Below are 25,893 nucleotides of genomic sequence, written 5' to 3' on the forward strand. Positions count from 1 at the left end.
TCACATTTCAGATTTCATCTGCAGGAAATTCACATTTCAGATTTCATCTGCAGGCTTATGGCACTGATTTTGATCAAAACAAGTAAAGAAATACCCATTTAAGTGCAAACTTAAATTATGATGCTGGAGTTATATTTTATAATAGGTGCAGTTATTGCCCTTTGTTTCTTTCATCTGCATACATTACAGTCCTGAAATTAAAATGTTATTTGTGTTCCCAGATGTAATAATAAAATAAACACATTTAAAAATTTTATTTTAATTCATATTTGTTTTAACTTCATATATATAATATTTAATTATTTTTCTCTTATTTGAATATTTTTGGGGAACTCAGTGGACTGTAGATATCTGTGTTTTATTTTGAAATTCTTATAAATAATTGAGCCATGATCATTCTTTGTATAGAATAGTCCTGCTTTTGCCCCTGCAGCCGCTGCAGTGGAACTATTTTGATAAATCAATCAAATTTCTTCATACCATCTCAGCCACTTTAATTTTTAAAGGTTTATCTGTATGACAGCAATGCTAAACTGTAACTTCTGTGACTTCTGTGCATATGACCTTTTTTAAATTATTTATTAAACAAATGAAAACAGCTATTTCACATTTGATATTAGTAAGATAGCTTGAAACCCATCTGCTGAGTTCTTCTCAGCAAAATAAAAGTACTCAAGCTAATTTCTAAGACTGTCCTATATTTGACTGAATACAAGGCTGGTGAAGTTCAGTGTAGAGGGCAGTCTTTCATTTTTAATGGGAAGTCAGAAGCACATAAAAATAGCTCTATGGATGGAGTTCTCATTTAACTCTAGTGTTTCCAGTAGGGATACACATCGTCATGTAGATTGCTTCTTTTTTCTCACATTTGTCAGTCACAGCACCTTTATTCATTAACATGCCACAGTGATTACCCCCAAAACACTCCAGCTTCTTTAGCAATTATGAATTGTGTCCAAAAAGCTTAACATGCAAAGTTGATAGTGGCCTTACCATCTTATAGAGCAGAAATAACATAAAAAACATTTCCCCATCAAAGCTATGAAGTTATAAAAGCGACATTTTTTCCTTTCTTAAGAGTATGAAACCACCCCTAATGATCTTGGAGATGCCACAAATAACAGTAATCAAATCACTTCAACGGATGTTTCCAACAAAGAGAACGAAGATAGCATCACTGTAAGTATATGTATTGTTTTCTGGTTTGTGACATGTGTGAACTTTTTGGCTATACAACTCAAAAAATTGCAGACTCTATAATAAGACTGTGGCCTTTTCTACAGAAAATTTAGGTATTACTATGTTGTAATCAAAACTCAAGGAAAAAAAAGGTATGCAAAATAAAATAAGTGCTCCCCACTCTCGTCCTTCTCCCTTTTTTAAAATGAATTAATTACTTTTGTGTTCAAGTAAAACTGCTGTTTTGAGTCTTGCTTTTCTGAACAACTTAACTGTCATCTTTTTACCCTGACTTTGCATCTAATTTTTAGTCAAGGAGAGCAAATCTTCTTTTACAAAACAAAGGCCTCCAAGGTAATTTGGAGATTGTTAGTTGAATACCCATCCTGGAGTTGTCACCATGTTAGAGAGGTGATGTGCTGCAATGAATTTTCAAACTCTAACTGTATGTTTTAAGACATGATTTCATGTAGGTTTTTGATTAAATGGCTTGTGATAGATTTTAGTAGAAGTGGCTGAACTGATGGGCCATCTCCTTTGCTGCGTTGCCTCTCATGCTTTCCTGAACTGAAATGTTGGAAACTGATTGTGGGTAACCAGCCCTGGTTGACATTGCAGACTCCCTCCATCAGTGACTCTCTAAAGCAGCAAAGTCTCTAAAGCAGATGAGAGTGTGCATTCCTGAACCCAAGAGCAAACTGTGAGTTGGGATAATGTTCTAAAATTGGGGAGGATGCAAGACAGTCATGTCTCATCTGACAGAGTCATTGAACTGCTGAGCTGGTAAAGATGGTACATATGGAAGTCCTCCGGTCCAAGCTCCCCTGGTTAAAGCAGGGCTAGTATGGTTCTTTATGCTTGTGTCCTCTCTGGTTTTGGTATTTCCAATGATGTAGCCTCCACAGTCACTCCAAGTAATTTGTATGAGTATTCAACCATCTCCACAGTAAATTATTTTTTTCCTACGTGCTGTTCTTATGTGTTTTCTTGTAACATGCCACTCTGCTGGAAGGGAAAAGGGTGATGTACACTCCCTCCTACCTGCCTCGAATGTGTAGGATGTTGAAAAAGTTCTTATAAGTGTCTCAATCTCTGTTCTCTGCAGAATAGAAGAAACCTCAATAAGTGCCTGTTTTCTGTATTCTTTGATCTCAGTGCAGATATTCCCCAGTTGAAATTAATCTCTTTTCATAACTGGATTAATCTGAATGTATGTTGGATGTTTTTGAAGACACGAAACCAAAACAAACAGGTTTGTTTGTGTCCTCATTTTTTTTAGGTGTACGTTGTGGTGGGAATTGCAGCACTGGTGTGCACTGGCTTAGTAATAACCCTCATTATTCTGAAGTTTGGAAGACACTCTAAGTTTGGGATGAAAGGTAAGCAGAGTTGGTTTTACACCTTCCAGAATTATTGTGGATTGTATGAGCTGAGAGTGTAGTCCACTGAATTGGGAGCAGTCAGAACAGCAATAGTAAATGCCACCACATTTAATATTTTGTGTATTCATCAGGTAAGTAAGGGCAGAGGTAGATATAGACAGAGTTCAGAATTTTGGATCAAACACTTCTACTTTGGTTTTCTTCTTGGGATAAATACCATTTCTCTGCCTTCTGCTGCAAAGACCCCTGAGGCAATTCCTGGAGAAAAATATTTTTCAAGTCAGTGTAGGTAGGAATAAGATGGGAGATGAAATTTATTCTGGTGCAAGTTTAATTGATGAGACTATGTAAGTGTAAGAGTGTGTAAGTGCTCTGTGTAAGAGGTACTTTAGACCATACTACAATGCCCTATTAAGGTGAAGGGGAAGCAATGACAAGAGCAGAAGGTGCATTTGCAGTGGATCCTGTCATAGTGGTGCTTTCTGAGAGATGCATTTTCATGTGCCTCTTGGGGAGCAGCATCTGGAGAGTCACAGGTGCTCATGTCCCTGTGGAAGGGGGAAATCTCAGCCCTTCATTTATTCATTTATTTATTTTACAGCCATATGGAGCTATGTGTAACACAGAGGTACCTGCAACAATTCCGTTACTATATTCTTTTACTGGTATCATCAGTCTGTGTCTGATGATGTGGGTGAAATTGTATTAAAAAAAAAAAAAGAGAAATTAAAAAAAAAAAGAATTTAAAAACACCAACTTGTTGTCCTGTTGGGAGACCTAGAAGGTGCTTTGCTGTGTGCTAAAGGAGATGATAATTTGTTATTAAGATATATAGATTGGGGTCTGTGGAGAACATAGTAAGTAATCTTTTGGTAGACTCCTGTTTATCTTCTGAAGTGTGCTTAGGATGTACACCCAAGTACACTTGGGTGTATATTTTGGTGATGCTTACATGCTCTTGAAAAGTGCTTTTTTCAGAGATGTCTACTCTATATTTTGTGTTCCTGTAGTCTGTTTAGAATAGATTTCCTGGAACAAACGAGATTTGAGCAGAATAGAAACGTAGTTGGTGCAGATCAGCTGCTGGGATAGTAATCTTGTGACAGAGTCTCTGCTGTTTGGGGTAGCATTAGAAAAGAATGGTCATTGTGAAATATCCTGAATGGCAACATGAAGTCAGCAGGACAGAGGTGCAGAGTTTTGGCAGAAGGCTATTCAACCCAAGACGGCTAGTCTGTGACTTAGCAGTTCAGCCTAATTTTGTGTTCAAGGGTTTCTGAATTGCATTTAGAGAGCTGAAATAGGTGGAAACAGATAGAGAAAAACAGTAAGAATTGTTTGATGTTAGCTCTTTAAAGCTGAATACTTGTTAGGTTTTTCAAAATATGCATTAACTATTTCAACACAATATTATTTAAGAACCTAGGAAAGAAACCCTACCCTGAGGGAGAATGCAAAGAGTTCTATTTTGTTTTGTAGGGTTAAGTCGCCTTCCAGGAAGCTACTTTTTTTTTTCCTTTGTATCTTCATTTACAGCTCTTCGCACAAAAACAGTGCTCTTGCCTAATCAGTAAGTTTGGCCTGAGTAGTTCTTTGTTGCAAAATTGTCCATGTAGATCATATTTTAATAAGAATATGATTTTGTGGAAATGACCATATGACATTACAAAAAGGCAGCAACATCATACATATTGTCTATTTTGTTTTTAATGGTGAAATGTCACTGTGAGTTACAAATAAGTCTTAAGTCTTTCATGAGAAAGGAATAACTTTCATCTGTACCTTAAGTGGACCTCAAACTTCACCAAAGCATGCATTCACACCTAAGATTCACTGTCTGGATCTGTCCATAGTCCAAAGTCCCAGAAACACTCTCTCCCTTTGTCGTTATTAGTATTATTGAATTTAAAATTAAACAATATTGTATTAAAAGATTGAGATTCAATATATGTAGATACGTAATACCTGGGCTAATAAGAAAATATTGCCTGCTCTGAAAAGCCTGCAGTGTAAGTATATTTTGAGAACTGACTTACGAAAATGAATAACCTGGTGTATTTGAACATGAGGGAAATAAGTTGAGTGTGATAAGAAGGGTTTTTTCAGTCATGATTGATCAATACATTTAAATGTGTATTTTGGAATTTGTGAATAAAAGGGTCAAGTCAGCTACCTGAGAACTCTAAGGCATTTGCAATTTAATTCAATCACAGCAAAATTAATCCAAACTTCCTGTACAAACAGTGTGCTATAGTGGTAGTTCAATAAGCAGTCTCACTAGGGAAATGGGAAGAAGCTAAATGTCCAGATTTCCATGGAAAATATTTATAAATCAAGATCTTGAAATCTTCTCCAAAATTAGTGATGATTTTTGCATTCATAAGAAGTAACTTCCTGAAGTTACATCAGGCAGAAATGCACAAATGGCTATGCTTCTTTTTTCTGTTATGTTCTGAGAACACAACATGGTCACTCAGACACCCTGTCATTAAATGTCTAGGCACCCTTCTTCAGCTAGCAATTTGGAAAAAACAAAGTAACTATTCAGTAATTGGAGCAGTCAGCTGTCACCAAAGTTGTTTTTCAGGTAACCATGTATTTGGAAAAATGTTCCATTGAAAATAAGAAAAAAAAAAAAAAGAAAGAGAAAGTGTATATAGGCTAACATAACTGCGTGTCCTGTGAGAAATATCTTTATGTAAGGATTGACATTTTCATCTCGTTTGGGTTCAGAGCAGGCATCTGCAGCTTCTGTAGACATTGTTTTATGCCTCCTACTTTTAAATGTCAGTTTATCTCATCTTTTACAGGGGCATCGTCTGCCCACTTCTTTATCTTGTGTCTTGGCTGAGATCTTCTGTACTTCCAGAGCTTGAGCGTGATTGGGGTGTGAGATTGACAGTGACTGAGTCCTCAGAAAGAGATGTGGAGCAGGCAGGTGTGTCTATGGCTCTGTCAGGGCTGCCCATACCTGGAAGTGCTGCATGTGCTAAGGCTGCCACAGAGCTCACCCTGATGTCTTTTTTCCAGTATTGTATGGAGCAGAAAATCATCCAGTCCATGTGTTAGGGAGCACCAGGTCTTCTGGGAACTTCTAGTTCTTTGTCAGAACTGATCAATATGTCATCGAAGTCTGTTGAACAGTTGTTTAAAAGTTAATTATCCCTATTTTTTAACTTTTCTCTATTCATTTGGTATATCTAAGGTAAGAGAGTAACTTGGGATATGTTCATTTAAATCAGTTACCTTTCCAAGCTGTAGCAATGGAGTGAAGCAAAGCACTCAGAAACATTTTCTTTGGGATGTTCTGTATTCTGATGGAAGCTGGATTATACTGTGTGAAGCAGTTGTTTTAATTCTTGCCTTAATTCTTTTTACTCTGTCTTTCAGAGCTAGAGGAGATAGCAGTTTCTAATGATTGACTTTAGAGAACAGTATTAGTACAGAACAGATCTGGGGACTGTGCTAGAGGAGTCTTAAAATAGGGTTAGTACAAAAAACTCTCATGTTGTGCTAGACATCAGACTGCTATAGCAAAATTCATCAGAATAATTGGTGAAATACTATTCTCTATTTCGCTGCTTGTGTACATTTTAAACACCTTCTTATACAGGGCCTAGTGACAGCAGCTTTGTATGAAAAACTGCTTTTGGTTGCCTGGATCTGGAGGTGAGGTTTTTAGACCCTTGCAAGATGCTGTAGCATAAATGGTGACAGCTTCAGTTAATTTCGTAAATGCGTTTGTTAAGACTTGTGGGTTGCTCTTACGAAACACCCTGGCTTGCTTGCTTGCTTGCTTGCTGTGGGATGTGAAAATGCTTATGGTGGGAATTCACTGGAGGCTGCCAAGACAGCTCTTAGCATTTTGTGTTTATTTCTGACTCCATCTAACCAGCTTATGAAACTGAAAAATAACACGGGAACTGGAGTAGAGAGGACAAGGGAGCATTTGTGAACTCCCTGAGAGGATTTATGGAAGAGTAATTCTAGTCCTATTTTATTCTACTTTGCATGTTGAATAATGATGGAAGTAACGAAATGGTTTGCAGCATAATCAGCCCAATGCACTGTTTGCAGATGTTAATCGTGCCACTAAGCATGAAGGGAAGTATGAAGACAGCCGATGGAAGATAAATAAGTGGATAAACTTCAAAATAGCATGATTCAGTTAAAAGGATGAAAACATTTTTGATTATATCAACTGTTCCTATTCCAGTGACAAGACAATATCCTTAGTACTCCCTGCTTCCTGGGGAATCTGGAGGTGGATAGTCATGGACAAGAGTATTATCACAGCAGCTTTCCTGGTAGAGATAAATGGAGTTTGTGTAGGTTTTACCCAAATCAGAAAGGAAAGAGAAGTCACTCTTTCCCAAGTAAGTGAGTTCTGTCTTTTAAGTTAACAGATAGAAACTGACAGAAGTAATGGAAAACATATGTGTATTTGTTCCATGTGAGGTGAAGAAGATCTTTTTTCATAGGTTGGTATGAAGTTTCTGTCAGTGCCTTGAGCTGCATACGAAGTGCAAAGATAAGGGAACAGTCTGAAATCCACCTTGTATTTAGGCAATGCCAGCTATCTTCTTGTGTCTGTGGGCTTGCATGTTATACTTTGAAAGGTGCTTTTCCTTCCTCAAGCACTCTCTGAACTACCTCCCGTGTCTAAACATATGTCCTGACTATGAATTCTTCATCCCTTGCAAGTCTGTGCAGATCAGGGTACAGAAATTTATCTTTCTGTGATCAGGTAATGAGATTCTGTGGTTGATCTAGGAAAGAAAACCATATCTCTTTTAGGACAAACACCCCAAAATACTACCTTTCCTTAAAGTTCTTGCGAGCTGCTCGTGGACTTAATTTTGAGTGTAAGTTTAAAATTTGGACTGTCAATGAGAGTGCTGTTCTTTCATCAAGCTGATTGGAAATTAGGAACACATCCATGGATTTTGGCTGCCGAAGTCCAAACAAGGTATTTTCTCCTGCGTCTTGATAGCTCTTTCTCTCAAGTGATTTGTGTAACTTGTTGGGCCATGAATGTCCTTTAAACTTTTTTAAGTAAAAGCATTGGTTATGCTAACAGAAGCTCTCTGATAGTTCAGGAATGCTTCTTCCTACCAGTGTGTTACAGTTCACTATATTTTATTTGTTTGCAAGCTCTTGTAACTTGTTTGAGCTTGGTCCAAAAAGACGGTACAGGGGAAGGCAGCTTGGAACTGATTTCAGTTGCAGTATATTTCTCAGTTGTCTTACCATATTTCAGGGTAAGAAACACTGTAAAAAAGCACGGTAAGAGTCTCCTTACAAAGCAGAATTGTCCTTCTGACACAATGGCATAACATAATGACTGACTTTAACCTTCATTTACCCAAACAATTGTATTTACATGGCTTTAAATACAGTCCAGGTATAGAGTGCCTTACCATTCTGTCTGAGACTTTTGCATATTTCTTTGGCTGTGTTGGAATGTGTTACTTAAGGGCTGTCAGGAAAGGTCTTTTGTGTCTTACTTGTCTCTAAACATATAGCAAATGGTCATTGGTTTTTCTGCTTTAGTATGTTTTCCTTGAGTTCACCTTTGCTGATGGAGAAGGGCTGATTGCAAAGGACTTAAAAAAACCCCTCTGCTTTATTCATACTGGTGACTGAAGAATTAGGATTAGATGACTCTTAGTAGTTTAAAGTGTTGATGTGGGAAAAGACAGAGTTTTTAATGTTTTTTAGTAACTCATATATCACATGTCTTGCTTAAGCAATTGGATTATTGGTTATAGAGTAGGAGAAAAATGAAATGCATTTAAAATAGAAGTACTTCTTCTGCTTTTTAATTCTGAAACAATTACGAAATAAAAGCTTTGCATATTCAGTGAAGATCTGCAGTGTGACAAGTATGACCTAATGTTCAAATTGATGTGCAATAAGCTTGTAGGAGTAATGGCTACAATTTTATCTTTTCAGACAAATCATTAAAAAGATCAAGTTTATAGCTTGGGAGCACATTTTCTGCTTGACTTTCAGCAAGTCACTGAAATACTGAGCTTTTTGAGTTTCCACTTTTACTTACAGAAGTGATTTTGTGCTGTGTTATACCTACCCAAATGCCAATTCTGTGGGTGTTGATCCTTTAATATCTTTAGAACATTCCATTACTTAGTCAATGAGGAGGATATAAAAGAGGGATCAATTCATGTGAGTCAGTGTTGTAAATCAGATGTAGAGAAAAATGAATGTGCTCAAATCTGCAGTATTTTTAGTGAGTAGACAATGTAAAGGCAATGACGATGTTGCTCATTCTGAACCACACACAAGGAGCTTTTTTAATGTTTGACACTGACATTCCAGTCCCTGTAGTTGTGGGCCAGACATATAAGTTGTCTTAGGTGCATCCCTTGTTAATGAGGGCTGTAATATTAGTTTACCACATGAGCATTTGGAAGATAGAGTTGTTAATGCTTACTTTGAAGAAGCAAATTGCTATAAGTATGTCAAAGAACAAGAGTTTGTATTAACTGATCCATGAAGGTAATTTCACGTAAAGGATTTCACAAAGATCTTAAAATATTTAAGCTACCATTCTCTTGTGTTTCAGTAAATAAAAGAGCGCTGTCTATTGCATTGGTTTGGGTCTGTGCCACGCTATCAGAGCATACTGTTAGACATTTTTAGAGTTCCATTGTTGTTATTTATATAAAATTTGATCTCTATGTGTCAGGTGTCTGTTTTGGTCTGCTATTAGGTTTCCTGTCCAATCCTAAAGTGCATGACACCATAGAAGAGTGTAGCTGTGCCTGTAATAGGAACAAGCAAACAGATGATGCCTCATACGTAACACAAGATTTATGAAGGCAGCTCAGATCTGAACTGGGGAATTTTTAATGATGCAGTAGTGCATTTGACTCTGATCTGCTTTGATTGTAAAATGTAAACTCAGTTGTAGTGATTGAGGAAGAAAAGGAGTTACTAGCTTGCTTAGAGCTTTACATGATTCAGACTACTATGGTGGTATTATTAACAATGATACTACGAACAAAGGAAAATTATCTGACACCTCATGGCCATTACTAGTAAAAAACAAGGAAAGCAAGTGTAAACAAGTACCTGTTGTATCTCATTCCCCCTCCCCTAAAAGAGTATACAAGCAGGCAATGGGATGAAGGAGTATGCATGTATGTGGTGTGCATTAAGTGACATGGAGAACTGGAGAGATGCTGAGTAGAGGGCAGCTTAGATGTGAAATGCAAAGCGATTGAAGAGAAGGCCTGGATACAGTACAAATAAGGAGAGCTGAAAATGATGGTTGCTAAGGCTGTACCTTGGTATGGGCCGAGGCACACAGAAATAGCAGAGCTAGGTAGTGAAAGAATAAGAAGTTTAAACTACAGAGTCTCAGTCCCATGTTCAGTCTGCATCCACATTTGTTTCACAGGTTTTTATTTTACAGAACTTAGTGTTTCTCCTGGGTTTTTTATGTGAAAGGTGAATTCTCACCTGCTTGTGTATGAGCGTTTTGCCCATATGCAGATCATGCTATTTTGGGAATCTGTTACTATGAGAAGGCAAATTGTGGTTTAGTCTGTGGAAAATTTTAGAAAGAAATGAGATGGGATATAGGAGGAAATAAGAGGATGAGAGGAAATAAGAGGTGGAGAGAAAGTAGATCATGATAATAGTAAATTTACCTGTGATCAGAGTGAAGAAGCAATCAGATGAAATAGAAATCAGTGAATCAGAAAGAAAGAAAACTACTAAAGAACAGCAAAGCTGGCCTATATTATCTATCTATCTGTAGTACGTGTGTGCTTGGTTTTGCTCTCCCTTTGAGGAAGTGTCAAGACACAATTCTAGAAAACTTAATGCTAAAAACCAAGCAGTTCTTAAGCATTCTAGCTTGAAACATGAATAGTAGATAAATAGAAGGTATTCTTGGTAGAAATTAGGTCCATTGTATGATCTCCAGTTAGGAAAAAAGGCTAATATGGAAGTGACTGGCAGCAGAGGCTTCTCCTGAAGGCTGGGCCAGCTTAAACTGACTTTCCACAGAACGACTGAGCTGACAGGCACTCTGCAAGTGTCTAGTCCCACACCCAGCACAAAGCAGGGTGAGCTGGTGATGTTTATGGTGCTGCTTCTTTCAAAATGAATAAGAAGGGCTGTTAAGCCACTACTGCAGCAGTGCTGTTGCACCTTAGGAAGAAATTAAGTAGAAAAATGTAGCAGAATTTTAAAAAATCAAGGCAAAAGGTAGTCAAGCTTCTTGAATATCTAGTAAAAGAAACACTTCAGGTTTTACTTCAGTTGTGGTAAAAAGTTCAAGTAAGATTTTATAATTTGAATGAATAGGTCCTTTTTATATCCCTTTTTCACACACACACTCCGATGCATGTTTAGCATCTCCCAGAATATTTATAACCTGGGATCAGCACTGTTCATTAGCTATTAATTCACTGCAGCCAGTGAATCCCCCAAAGTATTTTCATTGTGGGTAGCCAAACACACCTTTGCCACGTGGCTCACAGCTTTTCTCTGTTGTTGTTTACCAGAGATACTGTACATACCAAAGCTTTCTCACTTCAATATGAATATACCTCTCTGCCTCACACTGGCCAGTGTTCCAGCCTTTCACATTTATGTACTTAAAATGATAGCTTTATATTCAGTCCTTAGGGTGGATGATAATCCAGTGCAAGGATCAGAATAGTGTGTTACATATAGTGACTTTTTTTTCTCCATATATGGATCATGAGTGACATAGTCATCCTAACTGAAAGAACGTTTTGTGCTGCCCTCAAAGTCCATTTTGTCCTGATACCTCTTCTGTATTCTGCACAAAAATCAGAATTGCCTTATTAAAGAAGAGTCTTTCGTTCTTTTCTGTTTTGTACTCTGTTGCCCTGGTTTTTCTGAGATTTTTTAAAGCCTTCTACTTGCTTATAAGATAGAGTCAGTTCTTTAGCTACTGTTGCGATATTAAGGGTCAGTTTTTCACTTTCTCACGCTTTAGAACATAAACAACCTTTCTTGTTTTTGTTCACTGTCCTTTGCTTACATATTTCCAGCCTGAAAACAATGTTGGTTGACAGCTGGTCTAGCCAGTGGAGTGAAGGGGTAGTAACCCCAGGAGCCAATGTGCTTCCAGACCCACAAAATTATAAAAAGAAAGAAATAAACAGGTTAGCCCCCTTTTTTCAGTAGGGAGCAGCTTTCACTGAAGACCTCTGCCTCCATGTAGTCGATTATTGCGTTCCAAGCAACAGTACTCTACCATTTTTTGTCCCATTTAGTGCTGTTTGCTTTGCAAATAGCAGAAACCAGGAAGATTTGTTGGCATTTGAAGTGTGGAAATGAGGAGCCAGATTTAGGAAAATGAGATCTGTCTTAGAAATTGGAAAAAAAGGGCAGTATTGAGAAGCTTTCTAATTTTCTCTGTTTGATTTCTTTGAAACTTCTTAAAAAAGAGGTCAGAGAGGGAGCAATGTAAGACGATCCATTATATTTAAGTAAAATGGGCGAGCTATTTAGTAACTATTATTTAGCCTATGTCAGTTTTATTCATGGTGTCAAAGGCTAATGCACTATTCCTTCAACTGTCTGGCATGGCTGAATACCCTGGAGCGCAAGGTAGAATAATGTAAACATACAAGCAGTATTTATAAAAGGTCCTTCACCTTTTGCTGGCAGATGACAAAATATGTGAACTAACTGGAAGAGTGTAGGTTTAATTTAGCTGTTAGGAAGAAATTTTTTACTTAGAGGGTTGTGAGGCAGTGGAACAAGTTGCCCAGAGAAGCTGTGGATGCTTCCTCCATGGAAGTGTTTAAGGCCAGGCTGGATGGGGCTTTGAGCACTGTGGGACAGTGGAAGGTTGCCTGTGGCAAACAGGTTGAAACCAGGTGATATTAAGGCCCCTTGTGGCCCAAACTGTTTTATGATTGTATTGGTCGTGAAGTTTCACTTCCTCTTGGCACTTAGGCCAGCCAGTCATGACTGTAGTCCTCCTCCCTCTGTCAGCCCCTTTGCCTCTTGCCTGCTCTGAGCATTGATGGTATAGTGGTATGGTACTACTGTGAAGCTGGCACGTCTTGGAACTCAGGCCTTTTCCCTCATAGCTATTTTGGATTCTAAAGGCATCATTTTCATAAGAAAGAAGAGGACAGCCTACAATTGGGGCACAATTTCTGTACTGCCACAACTCTTCTGCAGAGCGTATGTGGAAGCATCTGCAGCTGGAGGGAGTCCATTTGTAACACTTGTGAGGAGTGTGATCTTGGATTTGCCTCCACATTTGACACGGCCAGCCCCAACACAGAGAGATGCCATGTATGGCCTTTAAAGTAGGAAAGATTTTACCTTTAGTTCTGGTCAGTAGATGTGAGTAATTCAAACGGGGAGAAAAACATTCCTTAAAAAGCAGTGAATTGAGTTACCAGGCCCTTTATTTTGTGTGGGAGCTCTCAGGCATAGGAGCTGGTGGTTGCAGCTGAAATATTGGTTACCAAAGGTCTTCCAAGAGAGGTTTGTGCCCTTTCAGAAAGTTACATTTCTGTGACTTGTAGCAACAGGCAGCAACAGAAATGTGCCTTGCAATAACATTACTTTTTGCACAAGAGTCTGAACCAGAACCTGTCCCTTGCTTTTTTTTTGGAGAGGGCCATTGCAGTGTTCTATCACAGAGCCCCTGAAGCTGCACTGGTATCTGTTCTTCTCTGGTGGCACGTGGGGATATGCACTATGAGCTATCCATGTTTTCTGTCTTCAGCTGGCTCTGATGCGCGTGTGCATTTATGGAATGCCTTGAAGGTCAAATTAGCTTGAAGGTCAAATTAAAACCTTCGAATTAAAAAGTCAAATTCTGTCTCTGTGGCTACCACAACCTAAATACTTCTGCCCATGGCCGTCTCACAGGCCTGCAAGCTCTCACAGCTGTCAGTGATTTTGGAGAGTAGTAGAGAGCCTCTCCTGTCAAATTCCTCTTTCTGTGCTTTTGAATGCTGGATTGCCAGCTAGATGTTGTAGTTGCTTCTCGTGGTGCCTGGAGCTTGTGCACTGCATCTGCTTTTGCAGTGGCCTGTCCCAGCGTGCTGCAGGCAAAAATTAATGCAGACTATTCTGCTGCCATCACAAGAAGTCATGCAACCTGCCAGTATAGTAAGGGCATAGTAAGGCCCAGGTGCCTTAGGAGTGCAGGTTGTGAGTCAGGTGGATGGCACAGGGCCTGTTCCTGCCCAGGGGCTGTGAGTTTCAGTGATACAGCTATTAAGCACGAAGGGATCACCTCTGGCACATGCAGTCTCTGTGATGTGGTGTGGCAGAGGTGTTCTGGTATGCGCTTGCTCTGTGCTAACACAATCCCTCAGGCAGATGCTTTTGGCTCATGTCAGAGGCAAGGTAACAGATGTTTCATTTGGTCGGACCAACATGGCTGTTCTTGCATTCTGTGCTGTGTAGAGGAAGGCTGACAAGGGAGGGAAACTTCCCTTTCTGTTTATTAAGCACTCTGTTGTTTTGGTAAAGAAAATATAAAATAAGTACACATGGCTTTATTTTAGAAGAGTAATAGTTTGGAATGTCTTATGATTGGCTTAGGGTGCTGTTCAGCAGATAATCTATCATGAAAGCAGAGGAATCAGAGGAAATATTCTTTCTTTCACTCCTTGGCAAAGCACGTCATTCCTGAGTCCTGGACATGGCATACTCTGCAGGTCCTGTGACAAATACAAGAACAGCATGATAGCAAACCAATAAAGAAGCTGAGACACATTTATTCTTTCAGACTGTTGAGCCATAGTGTCTTAAGGCCATGGAGAGACTTGAATAATCTGCTTTTCCTTTTGGTGTGTTGGGACAGTTCCTCAGGTCAGAGTCTGCATGTTCCTGCAGGGACTGAAAATGTCTGTCCAGTTGCACAGCTTAGGCCCAAGTGTGTCAAATTCAAGGAGTGAAAAGTTTATAATCCTGGGACAAGAATGAGGCTGTCTTTTTCTGCCATCCTGCTGGTGTTGCCTGTGGCAGCTCTGAACTGACAGTTTGTACCCTCCTGGTGCTAAAGGGAGAGGGATTTCCTGTGTTTGCAGTCTTTATCTGATTGGCTCTTACCCATCCACGTTCTCTGAAAAGTGTTCATGGTACAGTAGACATTCACTATTAATCATAGTCACCTAGCATTTAAGTGATTAAGTTTTGTGGCCATGGTAATTTTCACAAACTTTAATTTGCTCCCAGCAGTCAGGACAATTTTTTTACTAAGTACTAAGTTTTTACTATGCTTCTACAAGCATGTTCTTTGACTGCATGGAGTGTAAAGCTAGGCACTGTTCTCACTGACCACCACCAGTACTAAAGGATGTTCACGTGCACTGCTCTGTTCACTAGCTGGCCTTGGAGAGCAATCCTTGCTGTTGGGCTCCCGTACTCCCTGCATACCAAATTAAATCCTGTCATTTGTTGCATTTTAGGAACATGGCATAAAGCTTCTGATGGTTTTCTAGTGCATCTTTTCAACTCTCCTAAGTTCCAAGATTACTTAAAATTTAATTAGGTATTTCAGAGTCAGCTGGTTAGGTGACCTCTCTTTTTCCAATTCATCCCATTGCAGGTGGCTACTGATAACCTTTCTTCTCTGTTCCAATTCTGAAGATGTAATCAGGATTGTGAAAAATATTATGGAAATGCTTTAATTTAGATGTGTTCTTACAGTTCAACAACTTGATCATGAATTTTGTTTGCTTCAGTGTGAGAGGGAAAATGAAAAAAACAAACCCTCAGCTTCAGTGGCAGCTTCAGAATTCAGTATCTGTTACGTAGTCAAAGAGATACCTTGATGTTTTAGACTGAAGTAGTAGCCTTGCTAAGCGATGGTATTTTTGAAGGGGAAGAGGAGCTAGGCTGCATAGAATGCGTCATTGGTATCTAAAGATGTTGATGTGGTTGTAGCATCCTTCATAAATTAAAAAAAAAGTCAGTGACCCAGAATGTTTTTTTACACTGTGGCCCCCTTAACAGCTCTGCCAATAAATGAGTGTAGATGGGAATCAGACTCATTTAGGTTGATGGGAGTCAGCATTTCTTTGGGAAGAGAAGAGCTGCAGGCAGAGGTCCTGTGGTTGGCTGTGTCAGCTTCTATGTGCATCTGGGAAAGCAACATTGGAAACTAAATCCTCCCAGAGAACAGATGGAACTTAATCTTGGCCTTTAGCTCCTCAATTAACCTTGGCACTGTAAGACTGGATTCTGGATCAGTGGGACATCTTAGTGATTCTTAAGTAGCTTCTTAAAAAGGGAATGAAATATGAGTGGTTTGTGGTATTGCTGCTTCCAAACATGGCAGGACTCAAAAAAAGGTAACAGAGAAGAACCTCACGTAATGAGGTCATTTCTGAACCTGCTCTGGACAAGATACGAGCCAGGACCAATTCTACTCTATCTTAGCTACAAGAATGTTATGGAAGAGTGAGTTTAAGGAACTGGAATGTCAGAGGGTGCCCTTTGCTGCACCTCAGATGCAGTTGGCTCCATTGGCTGGTGTGTGTGTGTGTGTGTGTGTGTGTGTGTGTGTGTAAAAAGCACAAAAGGTGCAGCAAAAAGTATTTTGCTGGTACCAGTAAGAAAGCTGTGTGAGCCTAGTAGTAGACACAACACAGGTTGTGACTGATGACTGAACTGATGACTCCTTTTTACACAAACTGAAAGGGTCCATGTGCATTCATATTTGTGGTCACATATCTTGTGCATACTTAGTTTGGTGTATAGCCAGACAGCTACAGGTAGATAAATATATTCCTAAACGTAACTCAAAATAGTTTGCTGCTTCATGTAGCAGAACTTCATGGTTTTAATTTGTCCAGTATAGTCGTAGTTTAGACTTGAAAACCAGATATGTCAAATTTTTAAATACTACACAGCTTCACTGCTTATGATTCACATTTTTTGGAGTGTGATTGCTGTTCTGGCACATTTCTGTTGTTTAATTTCACTAAAAGGGGTTGCTAATAATGCAGAAAAGGTCTAAAAGATGATAGATTTGGGATGGAAAAATATGGAAAATTAACTTCACATGATTTGGCGTGATTATTGCAAGCAGAGCAAACAGGTTCAGTTTTCCTTTTCTGAAATATAATGTTTTCTAGTTCTTTGTGTAGACATTCATCTGTCTTACACAGCAGTACATGTGGTTGGAGGTGCTACATATTAGCATCATCCTGACTGCAACTTCATGAAGAAAATTACATTTTCTCCTTTCTGAGACAGACTATAAGGACTTCAATAATTGTATTGTAAGCAGGTGTAGTATGTGGCAGTTTTGATTGAACAAATAGTTCTGAAGTGTAAATCATGCAAAACTCTAAGCACAGAGGCTGAATGTTATGTTAAAGTAACGGGAAATTATTGTCACGGGTCAAGACTGTGCTGAGTAAGGTTTTGGGTACACACAGAGGTGACTCTCGTCAGAAGACTAATAGTCCAAGAATAATAGCAGGTGAACCTCCTGCAAATCATATGTTGAGGACAATGAGAAACACAATTTATATGTTCAGAGACAGATGGGATACTTTTTTCAAAAAAAAAAAAATCTGAACAAAAAAGCCCAAGCTTGATTTTATAGATGATGAGCTGAGAAGTGATGAAGAGAGTGAGGGAGGAGTGAAAACAGAGCCAGGGAAATACAGGAGAAGGAGGACTTTAGGTCCAAGGGAGAAGACTAGAAAAGGTGTGCAGGTAGGGAATTTCTTAAGTTGTGATGAAGAAAGAGTAAAAGGTTGCTGTGTAACTAAGAGAAAGCAAGCCAGAGAAGGTAAAAAATCACTCCCTTTTTCAATTTTGTACTGGAAGGATTGATTATATTCTGAATACAGAGAAGAGTGTGAAGGGACTAAGATAGGAGCCCAGAGCTGTGTAGGAGTTGCTGGGATTGAAGATGCCACACTTGGTTGTGATGAGGAAGGTGGGACTCACTGCAGTTCTGCTGGAAGCATGACAAAAACAGGCATAGTGTGATTTCTTGTCTATCTGGGGAAAGTTGCAACCAGGCTTTGAAATGGTCCCTGATGTCATGGACAGAAAAAAAAAAATCAGTGAGAAAGTGAATGGAAAAAGGAAGGAAAGCAAAAGAGAAAAAACCCTGAGGGGAGAGAACTGAGATCTGTGGAGAGTATTATCTTTGATGACATGAGAGAGAGGCCAGATGATGTATTGCAGAACAGTGTAAGAGCTTTTTCTAAGTAAAGATGATATTGTAAATGCATCCTTTGCAAGTATTTTGCAAACATTGCCGGACTTTGTCCAGTCCCCGTGACTGGGCCCAGGAGCTGCTATGAGCTCAGTAACAGCAGAGTGAAAGGTTGGGAAGCTAGCTTTTTTCTTGTCTCTAAGGGCTGCCGATCCAAAATGAAGCTCTTTCTTCATTTCCGTCAGTGGAACTGTGTGGTCATGAGGCTGATTTGTTAGTGTGGAATGTGATACCAGAACCTATCTGTGTTTCAAAATAATATCATGGGACCAGAAGAAGACATCTGTGCTTCTGTTGTGAGGTCCTCCTGCTTAGTTATTAACAGTGTCCTGATCACCTGTTTTTTATGGTGGCCCTCGCTGAATCTGCATAGTCATGAATTCTAATGCACCTTTTTAAGAAAACCAAACAAGTTAGGAAAAGAAAAATTAAAATATTTAACCTTCAACTTGGGATGCATCAAGGCCAGGTCACTGTCACTAAAGATCAGACAGACAGGGCCAAGAAAAGTGCTTCTTTTGCCACAGCCACTGTGGCATAAAGGAAGGGAGCTGAGAAAGCAAAGCTCTGTACAGTGGCATTCAGCCACAACATTGGATGTGAACACATCCAAGAATGCAGTAACAAATGCAATCAGCACTCAGGCTTTTGTCTATTTCAACGAATACAGTGGATTTCAGTGTGTGCAATATGTGTACAATTAAAATAATGAGTGCAAAAAAAAGAGACCTCTCCCACCCACCGTGTGCAAATCTTTGTGCATGTAGAAGCAGCTGATTAGAGTTGCGGATCAGCTGTGTAAAATTAGAAGTGTGGCTTGTTCTGGCATGGTGTTTGGTGCTGTAGGGTTCAACCAGCAGCGAGAGAAATCTCTTTTCCCTAATGTGTCTTGTTGCTTGCTCAGCACCACAAACGCCACCGATGGAAATAGGAGCCACCTGTCAGTGCAGCATCAGCACTGTGATAGACTCCACAGATAACAGATTTGCAACACGCGTAGAAAGGGAAAATTTTGCCCTTGGCTTGTAAGTGACTTTATACATAGGATTGTATGCAGATCATTGTTTGCAAATCATTACATGTCCTCTCTGACCTGTAGTTGCGTGGCGTAGTAGTTATAGCCAAGATTGTGAAAGTTTTTTTTACAGAGAGGTTTTCCACTGCCTTTTATTCCTCCTTGATTTTGTATAAAAAGAGCCATGAGGCTGAGCACAGCCATATGACCAAAGTGGGAAGATTTTTAATTTGAAATGTAATGAGAATGAGATATTTAACAATGGTCTTTCGATTTGGAACATTCTTTTTCTGTTTTTATCAGAAAGAATTAATTCATAGGTGCTACAGACCCTTGGATATGGCATTTGGATATTGTCCGGTTAATGGCATTGAAACACCTCATCATTCATTGCTTGAATCTTATGGAACAGATAGAGCTAGAGCAGGAATGTAGACTGAACAATTTGATTCTTCAGTGACTTATTCTTCTTTGTCTGTCTAGCACCATTTAATTCCTGTTTTAAAGCTCATGCTGAACTTGATGTGTGGTCATACAGGAGTTTTGTGTTAACAGTGAAGGCACATTTATTTCTGGCCTTGCTCTGAGTAGGTTTGTGCGCTGTCCTTTGCGTATTGTACTCATCTCTTTCCCTCTTACTCAATGAGTGTCTGTGTCATTGCACAGCTCACTTTTTTCTTACCTATGGTCTTCTAATCATTTTTGGACTTTTTACTACTAGCATTAAAAAATGCATATTTCCATCATGTGAGCAGAAGTGTTGTATTTCAGATTTCAGGGCTAAAGGGATAATCTCCTTCTGAATGCGATTATTCCAGTATAGAATTTTTAATCCTCTATATATTTGGTAAGATAATGGTTGGCATATTATGACATTATTTCTGTAATAATTAAGTAAAGAAGCTGCAGTGATACTGTGGTGGGATTTTATATCCTATTATTGTAGAAGGCAACTAAATCTAATTCCAGTAGTAGCAGTTAGTACCTTTGCCAATGTTACCATATGCTAAAGATGGCATTTCTAGTCTCTTGACAACAGAAGTACTGGTAATTAAATAGGCAATTAAAGGGAAACTAATCACATGGACGTTTTGAAAGTAGCCAGTTTCTCTCACACGTGAACTCACTGTCTTGGACAGCACTGTGCAGTCTTTTGTGCCAACACAGCTGTATACTTCTGCTAATGCTCTTCTGTGTGGCAGTGGGGACAGAAATCATCACATTTATTCCTTCTGGTAGTGGATGGTAAACAGGAAAATCATTTTGTATTTGCATACTTGCTGGTTTTTGTTGGGCTGCATCTCTTTAAGAGGAAATACCTATAGTCATCGATGGCAACGATCATTTGGCTGGTGGATGTTTTTCTGCAAGTTCACTTGGTTTGATCACATTTAAAAAGAAATCTTGGCTTAATGGTTCCCCATTTTTAACATGGTTGATTTGTTTAATAAAGATATCAGAAAAGTAGTTGTATAAATTAAGTTATGACTTCTGTGTAGAATAGGGAATGATTAATTAATAGGGAATGATTTTCTTCGGGACTGCTAGATGAGCCAAGAGCAAAGGAGGATGCGTTTTTGTGTTACAGTAAATAGCAGTGTAGCTGGACCTACCGAAGAAGAGCTGTTGGAGACAATTTTTAGGAAAAGAAACTGTAGAAGAAAAACTAAGAAATATGTTGAGGAGGGAAAACTCAGTAATAAGGAAGACGAGTGAAATTTAAGATAAATAATGAGATAATCATCACTCACTGTCCTATGTTCTATATAATGGTTGGCTTTTTGTTTCCCATTTACTTATCTCTATCACTTTAGTGCTAATCAGTACAAAACAGCAGTCACTTGAATTTTTCCTGACACACAAATTACAACTTTTCATATAATTTTATTTGCTTCATTCTGTAAAGACCTTTTCTTTAAAAATCAACCTAAACATCTCCTTTTTTAGGGCCAAATTCCTCTTAGAAAATATGCTCAAAGCCCTTTTAGTCCTAGGAATTATTGAAAGACTGGAAAGTCATATTCTGCCTCAGTGGATACTAACAAAAACATAGTAGAAGCACAGGCAATTAATAGCATCATTTACTCAATTACAGTAATTAACATAACATGAATAAATACACATACACACACACATATATATGTGTATTTTAAAGTATATATAACATTTATGTTGTTCAGTGTTACACAGTCTGACATACACAAAACTTTGAGTTTTGCCTAGAGGTAATTCATGTCTTAAATGAATTTACAGTTTCTTTTAATGTATAGATTGCAAATGGGCTAGTTTCAAGGAAGCCAAAAGAAAAATGCACATGGATGTGTAAAAAACTGGAGTGAGGACCATGCCGTGGGAGCTCATTAATGATTCAGAATGGTTGGTTTCAGTTTCCCCTCCTTCCTTTCACAAGGCAAAATCCAATCAATAGTTTTCCTTCAAGGTCAGAACTGCTGCTTGGTGTCTGTCCTTCTCACAACCCTTGCCCAGTCGGAGGAGCATTTTGGAAGATTTAATTACTATTTTATTTGAGGTTGTCATCGATAACTCTTAGCATAGTTGGACAGAAAGTCACATTATTACTGCAGAGGGCTCTGCCCTGATCCAACTACGAGGATGCTGCTTTTGTTAACAGCATCGTGTCGGGCATGAAAGAGGCTTTCCCCTGCCATCTTATCCCCAGTAATACTGTGGTTGCATTATGGACAGGAAAGCTGTAAAGCAGTGTTATACATCAGTATTTGATTTTGCAAGAGTTGTAAAATAGAGCTGAGTTTGAGAAAATTTTCTGTCTTTACAAGGGAAAGATTGTTTCCATTGCATGGGCAATGATACTTCTTAATGTATTTTGGAAGTTTGTTTTCCAGAACTGCAAGTGAAGTGTATATTTTAAAAAATACTAATATGGGTTTTGTCTGCTTTTTTTCTAGATTTTTGATACATTTTTTTTCTTTTACTTAGAATTAAGTTCAGTGTAGGCTAAGTAAACATATTACATGCTCATTAACTAACTTCACTTCCTGAAGTTATATTGTAAATCCTAAGGGGAGTACCAGATCCAGTATTTTAATTGCAGCAAAGGAAACGAGGCTCCTTTAATATCAGTAGAAATATTTGTCCCTGAAAAATATATTTCCTGTTTTGAGAAATATCATAAACAGTCAGAAATACAGAAAAATATTTTCATATCTTTTGTTTAGAATACTGTTAGAGTATTCTTTCAGCCAAGCATTTTCTTTCTGAATAAACTGCCAAAATAGAGGTTTGATATTTTGTCAAGAAGCGAGCAAGGCTGTGTATTGTTCCTTAAATGCTTTGGTTTTCACAAAGACATAATACTGCTTTACAGTGTCTGCTTTTTGAAAATTAAATTCAGGGACTTTAAAGTGTTATTTAGGATCTGTTAACTTGAGTAGAATGAGCTGAATGTATTTGCAGGAGTTAAAAGGTTTGGTCTAGTATAATTTTTTTGTTGGCTGAAAAAGAATAAATAACAGTAATTTCTTCCTTCTCCTGCCTTTTGGGAAAATCTGAATAAGATAAAGGTCTAAAGTCATGACAGAGTTCAGAGTTATCATAATAATTCCAGAAGCAAGCTTCTGGAGGTCAGCTCTATTATGGAATATTATGAAATTATCCACACTTGTTGAACATGATGGATCTGAATTTGCTGTTGGTCATAATCTCTAATCAGTCAAAGAATGTCCACTCGTTCTACTGATATAATGTTTAATATGGCCTAAATAAATGCTTTATGTATTCTATTGATTTTATAGTGTTCATAAAATGCTAGTAATAGAAATTCTATTTCTGTTGCTGTTTTTTTTAATGTTAATGTAGTTTCCAAGGAAAAAGCTCTTCAGTGACTCATATGAAATATGTTGGAGGGAGTTTGTATGTACATATATATATGTATATGAATGCAGTTACACAAATTTCCAAGTGGTATAATTTAAATAGATTATTTAAATTGAGCCTTGCCCTTTGGCTGGGATTTGCTTTTATATATTTTTATTATTAGATATTTATCCCTACATTGAATTTATAACCTATGTTCAGGTCTGCTGGCCACAGATCTGCTGCCTTTTCACGTGCAGTTAATCTTTCTTCATGCTGCAAAGAATACTCAGCACTGAATTTGCAAGTGTTCTGTGCATGTTTATGTGATGCCTCATGTTGAGGTACCTTGGAGGAGAACAGAAGGAGATGTGGATACCTGTTGCTTAGCTACATGGGTACCTCGTGCCTTCAGCAAGGGAACACCAGGGTCTCTGGCACAACAGAGGGGAACCTGCAGAAGCTTTAGGAAACACAAGTTGGTTACAGGTTACTTTCAGGACTGGGAGTGAGGAGCAGGGCCAGGTGCTGAACAAGCTGTTCCGATGTTAAGTAGTAAGGGGTTTGCCTCTATGTGGTACCCAACAAAAGCAAAAGTCCTGGACAAAACTCATAAGCTCCAAGTAAAAAAAATTCTGCATGCAGTGTGACCAAACCTTGACTCTGACATTTGTGCAGGCTATTAGTACACCAAGTTTGTCTTTGCAGGCCAGGAATATACACCAAGAAGAATTTGGCCAGTGACTGAAGAATATATCCTTGCTGGTTATCATAAAGTATGATATTGCAATTTTTAATAAATAGTTTTGGACAATGCCCATTTCTATAGCGCTAAAAAACATGTGCAAGTTACATCTGGTAGAATCCAGTCCAAAAAATACCAATAATGACAGTCTTTCTCATGTTATAGATGATTACGTGTGAAAAATGTAAAATGAGAACAATCTGAAAGTATCGCAATGGATGTTTTATCTTCTGCAGTGTAGAATGAAAAATAAAGCAGTTGATGAAGAAATATAAATTTCAAAAAGAGTAACATTGGCAATTGCAAATCAAACCCTTGACATTAATTGCATTAATGGTAATGCATTCCATTCCAGTTCATGGTGAAGTAAAAGGAGTTGGTCTGGTAGATCAAATATGGCTTTCATTGCAAGACTGCGACAGTGAAGGTGAGATAATAAAGACTATTCAGACTAACCTGTAAAGAATGTTATTATTAAATATATCTGATTAGTTATTTATTCTTAGAACAGATGTCACTATAAAATACTACATATGTTTCAGTTATTTTTTCAGGATGTATGTATCCTGTTATGTATATTTGTATATACATGAATACATACATTTTTGGTCGAAAAAAATATACATGCAGTCATAATTGAGAATAATTAATGATGCATATTACATTCCCTTATTAATCTGAGAAATTATTCCCAGGGCTTTGAACAGTATTTGAAAGGGATTTTTTTCTATTGAAATATTTGAAAAATTGGAATGGTCCAAATAACCATGTGAAAACATAAGTTGCTGTCCTGCTTTGTTCATTTCAAATACATTGTCAAGCAACTGTTACGAATGCACTGGCGTAAGCAAACCTAGCTGTGTATCCAGGGAGATGTCGAATATATTATATTTCGACTTAGGCTTGCATGTAGTTTGGGTGGGGGCTTTTTAAAAGTTTTTTAACATTTTTTCAATCAACATCTTATTTTCCAGTCCAGACAGGAGTAAAATCACAAAAGCTCTCAAGTACCTTTAATGCATTTTTCAGACAGAATGTCAAAAATTGCTTTGTGTTCCATCAATAGTAATTCATGGCAACACGCCTAAATAATTACTATTGGCCAAATGCCAGACTTCTGGGCCCTACACTAACAAGTACTGGTACAATTATTTTGAAAAGGTATAAATTCAGTTGCAATAATAGCATGCATCTCACGTAATCGACTCACCTCTTCCAATTAACTTCACATAATCAGAAATAACTTAGTTTTGTATTATCTCTTAAGTGGTCTCTCTGGACAGTAATCACAGTGTGTGGTTTGCATGTACTGTATAATTTGACTTGGTTATGGGGCAGTGCACAGCAGTCTTTGAGGTTACCAGTATGCCATCAAAGCCAGTGGAACTAGGGTATGTTCTCTGGCCCATAGGGAAAGGTATAAATTGTCTCCACAATTTATAAACAAATTTATAATTTGTCCACAAAACTCCCTTTTCCCTCATTCCTCAAGTAGAATAATGCCATACGTACTTGAAAAGTACTTTTGACCCTTTGAAACGTACTGGAACATTTTCTAGGAGAGTGCTGTTTGTCTTAGGCCAAAGTGGTAACTTACTTTAATATAGATTAAATAACTGTGGATAAAAAGAGAAGATACACCTCTACATATTTTTTATTTGTTTGGCATATTTGGCAAATATGTGCCCTGAACCTCTTTGTCTTTGCAGTCTTTACCTTAGCACGTGGGTCTGGAAGCAAGTAGTCTTGCACATACCATTTACACCAGAGAGTTTTTGACTTGTTACCTACTGTTTGGATATTCTTTTATGTCTGTTCCATATCTTCTTGTGTGTCTCAATTCACATGATGAGTTAGGTACAGAGGGGTCATTCAAGCTATAGTTTGCAGTAGCCTTGTTAAGTCTTGAGTTTATTTTCTGGAAGGAGGCTGGGGAGATGGGGATGAGATGGGAACCCTATCTTATGAAAGCAAGGCAGATGTTAGCACTGTTGCTGGTTCTTAGTGCAGTAGCTGTAGCAGAAGTGGAGAGAATCACCTTGTCCAACACTGACAACATCATGGCCAAAGCACTGCCAGGTTCCATAGACTCCTGACTTGCAGCTGTTGCAGGCTGGAACCTGTTTAGTTTCTGGAGGCCAAAAGTAGTAATTCTGTTTGCCTGACCAAAGAAGAGTGAGGTGTATTGATATGGCTACTTATTGATTGAAAAGTCAATTTGACTGTGAAGACTGAGGACTCTGCTTTTGTTAGATAGTGCCTTTAGGGGAACTGTTACCAAGGAAAGCATCAATCTCTCTTCTTTCAGATGAAATACTGTTTCTTTCAAATGCATTTCAAGCATTTTGTTAACCTTAATACATTTACAAGATCATTCTTTGTGTAGAAAGAGGGAAATTCAGAAGGCTTACCTCAGCAATGCTACAATACTAACTAAGCAATAGAAATACACCTTTCCTGCTTCTGTTTCTTCAAAATTATATGACAGCAATATGTTGGAGGGTGGTTCTACTTGACC

At 38.3% G+C, this 25,893-nt stretch overlaps 1 protein-coding gene across 5 annotated transcripts in view; it reads left to right on the forward strand.

The window, feature by feature from the left end:
* NTRK2 (neurotrophic receptor tyrosine kinase 2) overlaps positions 1-25,893 on the forward strand; it is a 196,306-nt gene that overhangs the window by 54,400 nt on the left and 116,013 nt on the right. For 3 of the 5 annotated variants that reach the window (XM_063422390.1, XM_063422387.1, XM_063422389.1), the window contains exons 10-11: positions 1,079-1,179; positions 2,459-2,558. In XM_063422390.1, the coding sequence (XP_063278460.1) occupies positions 1,079-1,179; positions 2,459-2,558 (201 nt within the window). Of the gene's footprint in view, positions 1-1,078; positions 1,180-2,458; positions 2,559-23,730; positions 23,803-25,893 lie in introns of all 5 variants that reach the window. The other 2 variants (XM_063422391.1, XM_063422388.1) reach the window with 1 other exon arrangement.

The sequence above is a fragment of the Prinia subflava genome, chromosome Z (genome assembly GCF_021018805.1).
Source record: "Prinia subflava isolate CZ2003 ecotype Zambia chromosome Z, Cam_Psub_1.2, whole genome shotgun sequence".
Classification (NCBI taxonomy): Eukaryota; Metazoa; Chordata; class Aves; order Passeriformes; family Cisticolidae; genus Prinia; species Prinia subflava.